This window comes from Cryptomeria japonica, chromosome 11 (genome assembly GCF_030272615.1).
Source record: "Cryptomeria japonica chromosome 11, Sugi_1.0, whole genome shotgun sequence".
In the NCBI taxonomy this organism is placed as follows: Eukaryota; Viridiplantae; Streptophyta; class Pinopsida; order Cupressales; family Cupressaceae; genus Cryptomeria; species Cryptomeria japonica.
Genome location: NC_081415.1, coordinates 509919743 through 509934395, shown reverse-complemented (window position 1 = coordinate 509934395; position 14653 = coordinate 509919743). Strand labels below are relative to the sequence as shown.

General features: G+C 38.0%; 1 protein-coding gene across 1 annotated transcript in view; it reads right to left on the bottom strand.

Annotated features, from left to right (window-relative positions):
- Positions 1-477: 477 nt before the first annotated feature.
- Positions 478-14653, bottom strand: part of LOC131034553 (uncharacterized) — a 400008-nt gene continuing 385832 nt past the window's right edge. The window contains exon 33 of the mRNA XM_057966103.2: positions 478-1091. Coding sequence (XP_057822086.2) covers positions 903-1091 — 189 coding nt within the window. The 3' untranslated portion in view covers positions 478-902. The remainder of the gene's footprint in view (positions 1092-14653) is intronic.

Below are 14653 nucleotides of genomic sequence, written 5' to 3'. Positions count from 1 at the left end.
AGATTTAACCTGACCCACGGGAGGCGGTTAAGCCATGCCACGAGTCCCCAACGAGGTGCTGACCACCAAGTCAACAATTTATGTTATACTTTGATTGTATGAGGATCTGCTTTGCACAGTTCATTTGTTTTTGCCCTTTGAGGAGAAGAAAAATAGTTTACAATTTACTTTTTTGGGGCTTTCCTAAACCAAATACCTAACATTTCATAAAGTTTTTAAAAAACTGACATTTGTTAATAAGCTAACGAGACTCGTCATCTCTTCAGATTGTTCTCATGATTTTCAAAGAAATCATTCTTATTTTTGCCTGATTATATGTCATGTCATGTCGTGAACGATGCAGATCCTGTTTTATCTTTCTCCATAGGACTGGCCTCTGAAGCTTGGGTATAGAAGTTGTTGATTAAGAACAAAACAAGCTGTAGTATAGGATGCAGAATTTTCAACTTTCACATCGATTGAATGAGATTCATAATAAAAAACAAGAACCAAAAAGTCTGACATGCTTCAATTAACGATAAAGATAAATGAGATTCTCAACTTTAAAAGAGACTTCGTAATCTCTTCTCTAGGACATATGACTGATGAAATGGAACGGACAATTCAATTTGACATTTGACCTTAAGTATGGTTGAATTAGACTGCCTGAATGGTACAAGAATACAATTCTATAAATTGTGTAAGAAGTTAAATGACCTAATGCAAATGCAAATAAAAGTGAGCTTTCACCCTTCAGATGATTCGTTTCTCTTCAATAATCTAGCCTGATACATCATAAATTACACTTGCAATCATGTTTTCTGATACAGCATAGAGAGCCTTTTGTCATTCTCCCAAATGAGAGATCTATTTAACAATGCAGCATGAGAGATTGCAACCACAACATCCTTAGGAGTTAGGAGTTATAGAAGATCAACTTTCTTCTTGTTTCTGAATTCATCACTCGAAATGTTGGCTAATCCAAAATGCTCTGCAATGTACTGTGCTTGCTGGCGAGCTTTCTGTTCTTTTGCAAGCATCATTTTCTGTTTTTCCTCTGCATCACTTGAATTCGCGCGCAATTGCCTTGAACGAAATTCAGCTGCCTGGGACTGCAACAGATAGCCTTACGTTAGTGTATATCAATTTAATCCATGACAAGTGAGGCACCATGTGAAGAAAATGGAGCTTTCAACAAACATATATCTGTATTTTCAATCCAAATTTTCCTTGCAATTGGTATTCCTACAACTTTCACTTTTAATGTATTTAGTAATTTCAAGTTGGGTTAAGCTGACATTTCAGAAAGGATGATATGTGAACTACAAGTCACGAGGAAGGAGCTGAGGATTGGAAACATTCAGGTAGACCTAAATTACCATATAAGGAAAGCTTATTTCTGCAAAGCTAGGTCAAATGCTTATGATCTCTAAGATTGGAATAAGAAGCTACAAATCTATAAGTGGAAGACAGATACCGTTGAAAATAGACTACAGAGAATGTAAATACACCAACAAGATGTCTAAGAGTTCATTAAATGCATTCAGGTTAGATATGTCGTTGAGTACAAGGGCCCAAGTTAGCAGTAATTCATTTGAGGAAAACGATTTCTTTTATAGTTTTCATGATGACAAGTTAGCACCACAGTATAAAAAGAAGAAATTTACATTTATAAAAGTGGATACCTAACTATGTCTGCTATTTCTGTAACTGCCATAGAAAACAGTACTACCTTCGTACTAGCTTCTATGACTTTCAGAACAGTGTGGAGGCAACTGAATATCAATTTGCACACAACTGGTCTAATATGGGATAATTCCCGTCTTTCTTTGCCTGCATGTAAATCTTAACCTAGAATATCTGAGAATATTTTGCAAATTATTTCATTTTTAATTAGTCATTGACTCACAAGAGGCCTATTGAGTTTGAACTTGGCCTAAAGCATATCTAATGGAGACACTACAGATAGACAATTTTTTTATATATATTGGAAACACTTCAATGTGACATAATAATCGAAACTTATTTTTAAAGTACATTGAAGGTTTACAATAGAAGAGCATATGGTTGGTATATATGGCCCAAAAAAGATAAACACAAACTATAAAAGCTTATATCAAACTTATTTTGACAGGGAAAAACAACTGCTAGATCATTGAGAACAAACCACCACTCCTAAAGGAAAAGGTGGCAGAACATTCAGTGGGCAGGGATTAGCCCAAGCAGAAGAGTTTGCTTGAGGGAGGATGAAGACCCATCCAACTATCCTGAATTGCATGAGACATGGACATACCCCACCGAGGTAATGGAAGCATGATGGTACAAGTGTTGATGCTACCCTATTAGGAGAAGGCCATTCATAAGGCTCAACAACGGTCTTGTCACATTGTAATGGAGTCCAACACCTTCATTGTGATGGAGGAGAAAAGTAGTTGAAGTTGCGCAAGTGGCTTCTTTGTCAAGATTGTAATGTCTCTTTTTAATTAATTAGCTTTTGTGGGCCCTATCCATATTTTTCTGGTATAGATATAAAAATATTTTAATAGAGGGGCCATGGTTTAATAGCAAAAAGCAAATTAAAATAAATAATTTGGAGGTGTGGGTTTTTGAAATGTTGTAACCCCAAGACACATGGCAATTTCTTCATGACAAATTCTACGACAAGGCATTATTAGGAGTTACAATAGAAAGTGGGGCTATTTTTAGGAAAGGATCTCATTAATCTTTTAACTGTTGTCTTTGAGAGGGGAAATGACGCCAGTTGCTGCTTGAGGAGCTTGTTGGCCTTTGAGAGATCTACCAATTTATTTAGTCTTTTTTGTCATAGTTTGAGCCTTGTGTTCACCTAACAGTAAAGGATGATCAACTTATATGGTGGGAAGCCAACAATTAGTCAAGATTCCTACGTACCTGCCCACTACTTTTAATAGAGATGGGACCCAACTAAACTAGACATTGGTTCTTGTCCAGATCAAATATTGAGATCAATTTATGCAAAGAAAGCAATCTTGACATTGAGATCAGCAATTTGAACCAGATCTTCACTTTCTAAGACTTATAACAGCTAAACCTTAAAGAATTTGAAGATGAAACAAACTACTAATTTATGAGATTTTTTGTGTACATTCTAAATATATATATTTTTTAAAAAATTAGAAATAAATTTTGCATAGTTTTGTGTAACTTTTAATAACTAATTTTTTATAGTAATCAACTTTTTTCAGAAGTGACGCTTATGATGTCATGTATAACATTTTTTATAGAAAGAATAAAATTTTAAATTTTAAAATATAAACTTGTCACACCAATATCTTGTGTATGGAGATTTTTTCATAAATTTTTGTTGAATATGTTTTTTTTTAGTTAATTTTTTTAGTTAGACTAATTGTAATTTGGACAAAGGTGTATGTCATCATAAAAAACATTTTTTGTATGCATTTGAATTAACTTCTTTTTGTGTTGAAATGGGGATATCAATACCTAGGGAAAATATATTTTTTACAATCTTTTTTCACTATTTTCCCACGTGTGAAACAAAGACCTTAATGTTCGATGAAAAATCTACATTCACAAGAAATAAAACATAAATATGTTAATTAAATTAAATATATTCAAAATTGTAATTGTTGGAAAGCTTATAATAAGGATTACATACTTACAAAACATAACTTCTGAATGAATTCATTTGATCCCCTAAAAGGTAATGTAAAAGTGGTTTTTTGTTAGCATTTTGATAGGTGCAAAGGAGACTTCATTGCATGTATGATTTAAGATTAGAGGAGTTCTATCTGAGGGGTATGATCTAAGAGGGTTTTATTTAACCCTCTTCAATTAACTCCTTCAAATGGGACCTCTCAAGGCTTAAATCATTATATTTTCTAAAAAATATGTGATTTCAAGCAAAAATTAGGCTGTACCAAGTTTGTAACCCGTTATTGTGGGATAATCCATGAAGAAATACACACACACACACACGCTTATTCTGAGAGGGGGGATGAATCAGTATAGGAACAACTTTTTCAATTTATAACTTTAGATATCATAAACAATAATCAAAACATACACAACTAATATTTAGCAAATTAGATCACAAGATGCACACACAATTTTACGTGGAAAACCCTTGGAGGAGAAAACCACAACAAAATATTGCTTTTATAGAAAACTTCTTACAACTTCATAGGCACCAATGCACATTAGATATCAATCCCCTCCACTGAGCACCAACTCAGCAAGAGACATTGATCTCTTTGAGTGAGAGGCTCCAACCTCTTGAACTTGCAAAGTAGATGGCACCAACCTTCAAATACAAAGTGATTATGATTTTTTTGATCCGCCCTAGATCCCTTCAAGGACTTCAACAAAAATCTGCCTGCTCCACACAAATTTGCCTTGAATCTCTGCTCAATCTTCACTCAGATCTGCAATACGATCTTCAAAAGTATGCTCACAAATCTTAAATATCTTAACAACAAGCCTTTATGAACAGATTCGGCATAAATTCTCCACAAGTATGAGACAAATTAATCTCATAAATTCTGCTCTCAAAATGTGCTTCTTTGCTGTAGATCTGCTCTAGAAATACAGATGGTATTCAATGAATGGATGGTTTAAATGTCCTCCAAAGACTCTTACTTATACCAATTAAATGCCTCTCTAAATGAACTGTTACACCTCTTCAATAAGGTTGGCCAGCATAAGACTTTTTCTAGGTCGGCCAAGCAAAATGAAGTTATTTTATTTATTAATTTTCCTGCCCAAGGCTGGTCGCTTCACCCTAGCAGGTTGGCCAAGGTATTTAATTTAAAATTAAATCTTCCTCCAAATTGGGCGCTTAACATGACAAGATCAGGCAGCAATTGTGCATTATTTTTCTTCCACCAAGGTGGGTGCTTAGCCCAAAGGAGGTCAGCCAAGACAAATATGTTTTTTTATTTAATTTAAAAGAAAACTTTCCTTTGGATAGGTCAGCCAGCATCTAATATTTGTGAGGCTATAAATTATTTGCCGCTTCTTATTTATTTATAACATCTCTGCTCTTCTAAGTCTTCTTATTTAAACTCAATAGATCTGCTCAAATATATCTCCTAACTCTGCTCCAAAATGCCACTGAATAGACCTTGACATCAATGATAATTAATACAACAATGTCCCCCATTGTCATTGATGGCAACCCTTGTAAGAATAATCTTTTGCAAGCAATAGGCTTACTGAATGCTCCCCCTGACTGTATGCTTCCCCTCAGTTTCTCCCCCTTTGACATCAAGGGCAAAGGGTATCCAAGCCTAACTGATAAAGGCAAAGAATAACTCCCCCTGAACACATGCTTCTCTTGAAAGACTTAGTAGATGGACGAGAGTGACTTCATTCCCATTTCTCCCTTGGGTACTCAAAAGTCTCTTTTGGAAGAGGCTTTGTGGAAATATTTGCAATTTGCTCCTTTGTAGCAACATATTATAATTTTACTTGCTTCTTAAGTACTTGCTTCCTCAAGAAATGATTACTTAATCGGAATATGCTTCATCCTAAAGAGCATAACTGATTTTTTTGAGATGTTAATAGCACTCGTATTATTACAAAGTATGGGAATGGGATGCTCATAGCTTCATACTCAACCTTGATATCTTTCAATGTCTGTTTCGTCCATAGAACTTGTATGCAATAAACTGTTGCTGCAATATATTTTGCCTCTTTTGTAGATTGTGAAACTGATACTTGTTTCCTACTTAGCCAAGATACAAAACAATTGCCAAGAAAGAATGCACCTCCACTGGTGCTTTTCCTATCATCAATACTACCAACACAAATTGCATCCGTGTATGCTGTAAGGGTGAAATCTTCACCTCTTGGGTACCACAATCCGAAATCCACAATCCCCTTTAAATATTTCAATATTCTCTTGACTGCATTAACAAGGCTTTCTTTTAGAGCTGTCTAAACCTATGCTACCAAACCAACCGCTTGCATAATGTTGGGCCCTGTAGTTGTTAGATATAGAAAACTTCCAATCATAGATCTATACATAGTTTGATTTTTTGTAGGAGAATCATCATCTTTTCTCAATTTGCAATCAATAACCATAGGTGTACTTACTAGATTACAATCCTCCATTTTGAACTTATTTGACATTTCCTTGACATATTTGGTTTTTGATATAAAGATTCCTTTATCTGATTGGTAAATTTGCAGACCAAGAAAGAAAGATAGTTCACCTAGCATTGACATCTCAAATTCCTTCTGGATGTTTGAGGTGAAGTCTTGGCACATCTTATCATTGTCAGCCCAAAAATGATGTCATCAGAATATACCACAGCAAGTAACAACTTATCTCCTTCATTCTTGATATACAAGTTGCTATCTGTTACTCCTCTTTTGAAACCTTGCTCTTGAAGATACTTGTCTAATCTTGAATACCAAGCCATTGGGGCTTGCTTTAGCCCATAAAGAGCCTTCTTCAGTCTACACATTATCTTCATTCTCAAATAGAATGAATACCTTAAGTTGTTCAATATAGACTTCTTCAAGATTTCCATTTTAGAAAAGTTGATTTGATGTCCATTTAATAATGATGCCAAGAATGACCAAATTGTGGCTCCCAATGTTACTTTATTCTCCTCAAACCCTAATCGAACCTTTTAGGGTTGCAAACTTCAATTTATCAAAACATTTTTGATTTATTATTTAATCTACCTTCTCTTTGGGCGTACCTCTTCATGGGCTCACTTAAACATTATTTAGCCTTTCCCCTTTTTAAAAACTTGACACTACTAGGGAGGCATGCCTTGGGGGGGGGGGGGGTGGGTCTCTTTAATTTATTAATATTATAAAGTAACTTAAGAATAAGTCCTTTATTTTATTCAATTAAAACATTAAAGTAAATGCTTTAATATTTCTTCCTTATTCTGAAACCATCACTAGGCCATTCTCGACTGAGAACTGATGATGTACCTGGTCCCCAAGCGATGTTTATAATTAGTAGGCCAACTCACACCCTCCCCCTAAAAAATAGGAAACCTCCTTAAAAATGGGAGACTGTCATTGAACATTTGAAAAGGCTCACAAACCCCCCTGCAAGGCTCCACAAGCTCTGAATGGCCATCAGGCAAACTAACAGTCTCCTAAAAAATAGGAAATTGGCTCTGAGATCCTGTAACGCTTCACAAACCTCTCCAAAGGTCATCTGACCCCCTAAATGGGCTCCCTATCCACTATATTAACCTACTTGAACCCTAATGATAGGCTAACCCTACTAGAAACCATTTGCTCTTAGGAAAGGGACATTACAATCCGCCCTCCCCGAGATTACTTGTCCTCAAGCAACCTCAACTAAGGATGCAATAGAATTTGCTTTCTCTCCCATGTTGCATCCTCCACTGGTAGATCCTTCCACTTCACCAAATATTCCCTGATAAGCTTCCTCTTCAATCTCCTCTCTCTAGTATCAATGATGTCCTCAAGGACAAGCATCAATTTCTCTTCCTCATCAATGGGAGGTAGTGTTGTTGAAGAAACCACATTGTGCCCAATCACCTTCTTGAGGTCAGACACATGGAAGAAATTATGCACCTTGCTATTGGCTAGCAACTCTAACTCATAGGCCACCTCTCGAACATGCTTGATGATCTTGAAAGATCTATAATACCATGGCTTGAGTTTCTTTGCTCCACTCTTCTTGAGAGTAGACTAACAATAAGGCTGCAACATCAAATACGCCATGCCACTAACCTCGAATGACCGCTAAACTCTCCTTTGATATACATACTCTTTTTGCTGGTTTTGTGCCTTCTAAATATTCTCTATTAGAGACCTCATGATGTCTTGGCTCTCCTGAAGAAGGTCCTTGGTGCTAGGCACTTTGCTATCTCCAAACAAAAAATCTAGAAAGTTGGATGCATCATACCGATATAGTGCCATGAATGGTGACATCTAAAAAGACATGCGGTAAGCAGTATTATAGCAATACTCACATAAGTGTAACCACTTAACCCATGCCTTCTCCTACCCTGCTATGTAGTTTTTGAGGTATCCCTCCACCCACTTATTGACAATCTCTATTTGCCCATCATTTGCTGGTGGTAGCTGGTGCTTGGAGTGAGCTCGCTCCCACTCAGTTTGAAGAGCTCCTACCAGAAGTGACTCATAAACATCTTGTCTTGATCACTGACAATAGTTTGAGGCAACCCATGTAACCTTAATACCTCTCTGAAAAACAAATCAGCAACTTGTGCTGTTGTGAATGTAGTTGTGATCGCAAAAATGTGCAAACTTCATGAGCCAATTGACCACAACAAAAATATAGTCCTTGCTCCGAGCTTTGGCCAAGCCCGTGATGAAGTCCATGGAAATACACTCCCATTTCCGATTAGGAATGGCTAGGGGTTGTAATAATCCTACTGAGAAAGAATGCTCCTGCATGTTCTGCTCACAAACAGGACACTCCCTCACATACTTGAAGAACCTTGAACTTGAGACCCTTCCAAGTGAAATGCTCCCTGATCTGCTTGTAGGTTTTAAACTTAAAGTATCCCAAGTGCTCTGCCATCGGAACATTGTAAAAGGCTCTCAATATCCTTCTCTTCATCTCTGATCCGAGTACTAAAAGAATCCTTCTCTTAGCCCATTTACAACGGAATATATGTCATCCTGCATTGTACCCTCTTTGATGCCTGAGGCCCACTGGTCCTTGGCATACTCATATGAAATGCACTCTCTCCAATTAGCTGCAACCTCTGGAAGGGAACATAAATGTGGTCTCCTTGATAACGCGTCAACAACTATATTCTTCTTATCATTGACATAAACTATGTCAAAGTCGTAAGCTTGCAGCTTTTACCCACTTCTGTTGCTGGTCATTGAGGTCTCGTTGGTTAAGGAAATGCTTCAAGCTATTGTGACTTGTCTTAACCACAAACATCTGCCCAAAAGATACTGCTTGAAGTTAGCCAATGCATGCATAATGGCTAACATATCCTTACCATAAATGCTATAGCTCCTCTTTGCAACCCTCAATTTCCTGCTCTCAAAAGCTATCGGATGCTTGTCCTACATCAATATCGCACCAATACCCTCTCCTGAAGCATCGCACTATAGCTCAAATGACCCGGTGAAGTCAGGTATAGCAAGAACTAGGCATGAGCTCATCAACTGCTTAAATTGGTCAAAACATTGTTGTGCTTGATCTGTCCAAATGAAAGCCCCCTTCTTTGTCAAGTTTGTGATAGGTGCGGCTTGCTGCGAAAATCCCTCGATGAAGCGTCAATAAAAACCACATAGCCCAAAGAATCCCTTAAGCTTGGTGAGATTATTGGGTGGAGGCCAATCGATAATAGCTTGAATCTTATCCGGATCAGCCCTGACTTCCTTTGAGCTGATAATATGCCCCAAGTAGAGCAACTTTGTCATCCCAAACTCGCATTTATACTCCTTGGCATACAAGGACTCCTCCAAAATGCTCAGCACCTCCTCTAGGTGTCTCAGATGCTCTCTCTAAGTCCGGCTGAATACCAAAATGTCATCAAAGAAGATAAAAACAAACCTCCTCAATTGATGCTGAAAAACCCTATTCATACAGGACTAGAATGTGGTTGGTGTGTTAGTTGAACCAACACACCAACTAAAACAAACCTCCTCAATTGATGTTGGAAAACCCTGTTCATACATGACTAGAATGTGGTTGGTGTGTTGGTTGAACCAAAAGGCATAACCAAGAACTTGAAGTGTCCACAATGGCATTGGAAAGCCATCTTCTCCACATCCTCCTCTCTCATCCATATCTGATGATAGCTGGATCTCAAATCAATCTTGGAGAAGTAACATGTTCTATGTAACTCATCAATCAACTGATCAATACGAGGTATGGGGTACCGGTTCTTAATTGTCTTCTTGTTCAAGGCACCATAGTCAATGCACATGCGAAGAGTCCCTTCCTTCTTAACCAATACAACTACTAATACAAATGGACTCTTGCTAGGCCGAATATGACCCATCTCAAGCAGCTTCTTAATTGTTTTCTCTATTCCATCCTTAAACCGTTTAGGGTGCCTATATGGGGTAATGATAACCAATTGATTTGGCACCCTCATCCAACTCAATAATATGCTCCATGCCTTTGTCTGGAGGTCTACTAGGTTGAAAATCACTACACCTTATTGTGTTTAGTCACGAGCTTCTGGATGTTTGGACTTTGGAGGATAATCTCACTTCTGCTACTCCACTATTGTAGGCATCGAAACACATTCTGCAATCCACTCTACATGATCATGTCTAATCAATCTCTCCATCCTCCTCAAGGAAACCACACGAAGACTCCCATCTAGCATCCCTCTCAACACATGTTTCCTACCGTTTACCTCGAACCTCATCTCCATAGTGCACATGATGAGGTAGAATTTCCCAATCTCATGTAGCCTCCTCATGCCCAACACAATATCCATCTCTCCCATGCTCACCACATAATAGTCAGCCTGAAACACATAGTCATTCAATTGGAGAGTCAAGTTGGGAATCATTCTATTGCATGTGAGAGTCAAACCATCTGCAACTTTCACTCTAAAACCATCAAATTCTTTAGTCTTAAGTCCTCTTTGGGTCCCTAGACCCTCATCGATGAAATTATGTGTAGCACTTGTATCCAACAAAGTAATTACACGCTGGCTAACAAGAACTCCCCGAATCTTGAAAGAACCCTCTAACTGAATGCTAGAGGGTTGTGCAATGGCTCCATAAGCTCCGAGTGGTCATTAGGCAAACTACCAAACTCCTATTAAATAGGAGCCCCTCCTAAAAAATAGGAAACTGGCTCTGAGCTCTTGTAACGCCTCAAGAACCTCCCCAAAGGTCATTTGACCTCCTGAATGGGCTCCCTATCTAGTGTATTAGCCTTTGGGCACCTTGATGACAGGCTAACCTTGGTAGAAACCATTTGCTCTTAGGAAGGGGGCATTACAAAGTCTATTGTTATAGCACCTGTAAGCTTTGCTTCTTGTGGGATATCCAAGGAAGATACCTTCCTCGCTTCTGAAATCAATTTTTTCGAAAAGCTTTGAAATACTTTATTAATGCAAGCTTTCCTTTCCAAATCTCATAAGGAGTTTTGTTGTTATTTACTTTGATTTGTCCTCGGTTTGAAATGTATACTGTTGTATGAACTGCTTCTTTCCAGAAAGTATCAACTATCTTTGATCTGTTGAGCATAGCTCTTGCCATACCTTGAATTGTTCTAATTTTTCTCTCAATTACATTTTTTCTCACAATATTCTTCAAACTCATTTAAGGTAAATTCTCCTCCTTTATTAGATCTAAGGCACTTGATCTTCAGTCCTGTTTCATTCTCTACTAGGGCTTTGAATGCGTTAAACTTCTCAATTGCTTTATACTTTTCTACAAAAAATGCTACCCACGTCATCTTGGAATAATTATTAATCAACAACATGAAATAGTTCTAACCTTGCAAGCTTTTTGTCCTTGTTGGCCCTTTGAAGCTGCAAAGCTCTATCTTCCTTCTTGCTTTCATCTTTGTTTGCTTTCCTTTGGATTTCTTCCCTTTTATTCTCTTCTTCATTCAACTCCTTGCTTGCTTCTTTGTTGAAACTTTTAAGGGCCACAACGTAATTCTTACTATCCAACTTCATTTGTGAGCTTTCACCATCAGAACCAAGACCACTTTTGATAAATGGTGATTTTTGCGAGTTAATAAGATCTAACATTTCAGAACCCTTTGCAAACTTTATGTTTTTGTTGAGCTGCTCTTTAGCCTTTTCTAGCTCCTTCCTTAGGGAAACAATTTCCGATTCAAGCTTCTCACATTCTGAGATTTTTTCTTTTAGCTGCTCTTTCAAAACATCTTCAATGCACTTGGCTTCTTCATCTCGAGTCTTTAAGTCCATAACTGTCTTCTCGGTTTTTCACCATCTTCTTAAATTTGATCTTTCAACTTTGAGTTCCTCTTCTTGAGTCTTTTGATTTCATCGATGGTGACGGTAAGTTCTTCCTCAAGATCTGCTATAGTATCCTCCTCACTTTCTTTATCTTCACTCCTTGAAGCTGCTTCTTTCATTTCTGTGGCCATAAAAACAATTTCTTCTCTTTTGCTCTTTGAAAAGCTGTCATCACTTTTAGATGAGCTATTACTTCCTTGGGCATATAGGCTCTTCTTGTGTCTTCAAAAATTCTTCTTCTAGTATTTTCCTTGAGTGTACTTCTTGCTATCATGGCTTTCCTGACTTGTTGTAATATACTTCTTCCTCTTCATTTCTTTCACTTCCAACCTGTGGACATTTGGCAGCATAATGACCTATATTACCACAATTAAAACATTTAAGAGTATGCTTACCTTTGCACTTGGTAGATTCCTTATTGAATTTCTTTACAAAGTTAGCTTCTTCCTCATCACTTGAACTTTTGCTTGATGTTCGAACTTTGCTCTTCATCCTTCTTGATGCTTTGAAGGCAGCATCTCGTTTTGATGTTGTTCCATTCTCCATCCCTATTTCATATGCTGTAAGAATGCCATGCAGCTTGTCCATCTTCAAGGTGTCTAGATCCTTCATTTATTTGATGGCCAAAACTTTTGCATCGAATCTCATGGGGAGAGATTTTAATACTTCTTGAACAATAACCTCATCCTCAATATTTTCTCCAACACCACGAATAGTGTTTACAATTTCATCCACATGAAGAAAGTAGGCAGCAACATTTTCTTCATCCTTCATCTTCAAACTTTCAAATTGTCTCCAGTGGGTTTGGAATTTATCCTTTTAAAATCAAAGCTTATCCCACTTTTCTTTGGCCAAAGTGCAATGCATGACTTTGACAAATTTGGATTTGATTAGCCCACTTGGGATTGCATTCATCTTTGGTAGATGAATTAGCAAAGAAGGCAGTTGGGTAATGCTTGGTTGCCAAGTCACATCCACCTCATTGGTAAGATATCATTAAATGCTTGTATATGGTAGGCTTGATGAGACGTGGAGGTAATGATCATACTTTATGATTCTAAGTTTTGGACATGTGAACTACCCTTGAGGGCATTTTCAGGCTGTTTTTTGTATCACTATATTTATATTGGTATCGAGAAAATCATTATGGGGATCATTTGGGCACATTTTGCAGTTGTAAGTAATGATTTGACATTAGGGAATGGTGATGTGTTGGCCATTCCACTGGACAAAACACATTGATAAAGGAGATATTTGGGCATGTCAAATGTGTGGGATGGTTTGGTGGATTAATTGTTGTTACTTCATCTAGAGATTCTTGTCAATTTGATGGAACGGGAGGTACTAGGTATGATTATGAGACTATCAATTCTCGAGAAAGTGGTGAAGGCAAGAATTGATGATAGATTTGGGATTTGTATTTATGCAAGAGAGCGGTGGTGTATGACTCATTCTTCTTAGAGGTAGAAGTGGTGAGAGGTGTTTTACAAATATGGATACGCCATTACGACTGGTTTGTACGTAGCCACAAATGTCATTCCTTGAGCAAGTAACAAAGAAACGTTTAAAGTATGTATTTAAGTTGAATCATGGCATGGTGATTCATGTAGTTAAGACAAAGAAACGGGACTCGGACTCGGCTCGGACTCGGCAAGGCCGACCCAGACTCGGACTCGGGAGTCGGAGTCAAACTCGGCTGGACTCGGGAAAGTGAAAAACTCAAGAAATTTAGAGATTTTTAAAGATTTAAAATTTGTTTCATGCACCCTTTATTGAATACGCCTTAAAGACACAATAACATCATCAAACTCGGCTCATTTGATTACATACACAAGTATACATCAATCACATAAGCATAAACGCAAATTGTAGGTGAAGGAAATGACAAACATAGATTTATAAATATTGTCAAATGTATACAATATTACAAAACTCATGGAATAAAAAATCCATGTTATCATATGATCATCATCAAATGTTCCATACAAATACCAAAGGTAAATACAACTACAAGCCTATGGCTCAGAGGAGCCTGCACCCTTCGGTCCCGACCCCTTGCGAAGGCATCTAAGGTAGGTCCTCGATGATTCGACAACCATAGCTGCTCCCCGTGACACCATGCCATGCTCACCAACATCAGGAACATATGTGTCACTATCTACCTCTGAATCTCCTGTCTCTGCTCATGCTCTCCACTCCTCCTCTACCATGTCTACAGTCGCAGCCTCTATATCTACCTAGTCAATCCAATCAGTGTCAGACTTGGAGGTTAAATTTTCCCTACTTCTATTGACGCAGTTTCCCCCCATATTTTTCAACGGGGGTTTGGGGGCAGCGCCCCTTGTGCGCTCCTTGTTGCGATACAGGGCGGGGCCGAGGGGCAGCGCCTTGCGAGGCCAAAAAGACTTTTATTATTTAGTAAAGGCATCAGGTGTTATTTTTTTATTGGTTGCCATGTTGTAACCCTAATTTTTCTCATTCTCAGGTAGAGGTTGTAGTGAACAAAGATGAGATTATTCATTTTAAAAAAACTTTAAAAAATGCATTTTTTTTGGCCTTTTTTGGGCCTTGCTGCCGGCTGAGTCCCAAGCACAGGACTCGCCGAGTTCAGCGAGTTTATGCCAAACTCGCCAACTCGGCAAGTCTGGCGATTTCGCCCCTTGGACTCGGACGAGTCCGAGTTTGCCAGACTCGGGGGGCATGAATCATACTCGGACTCGCCGAGTTTGGCGAGTCCT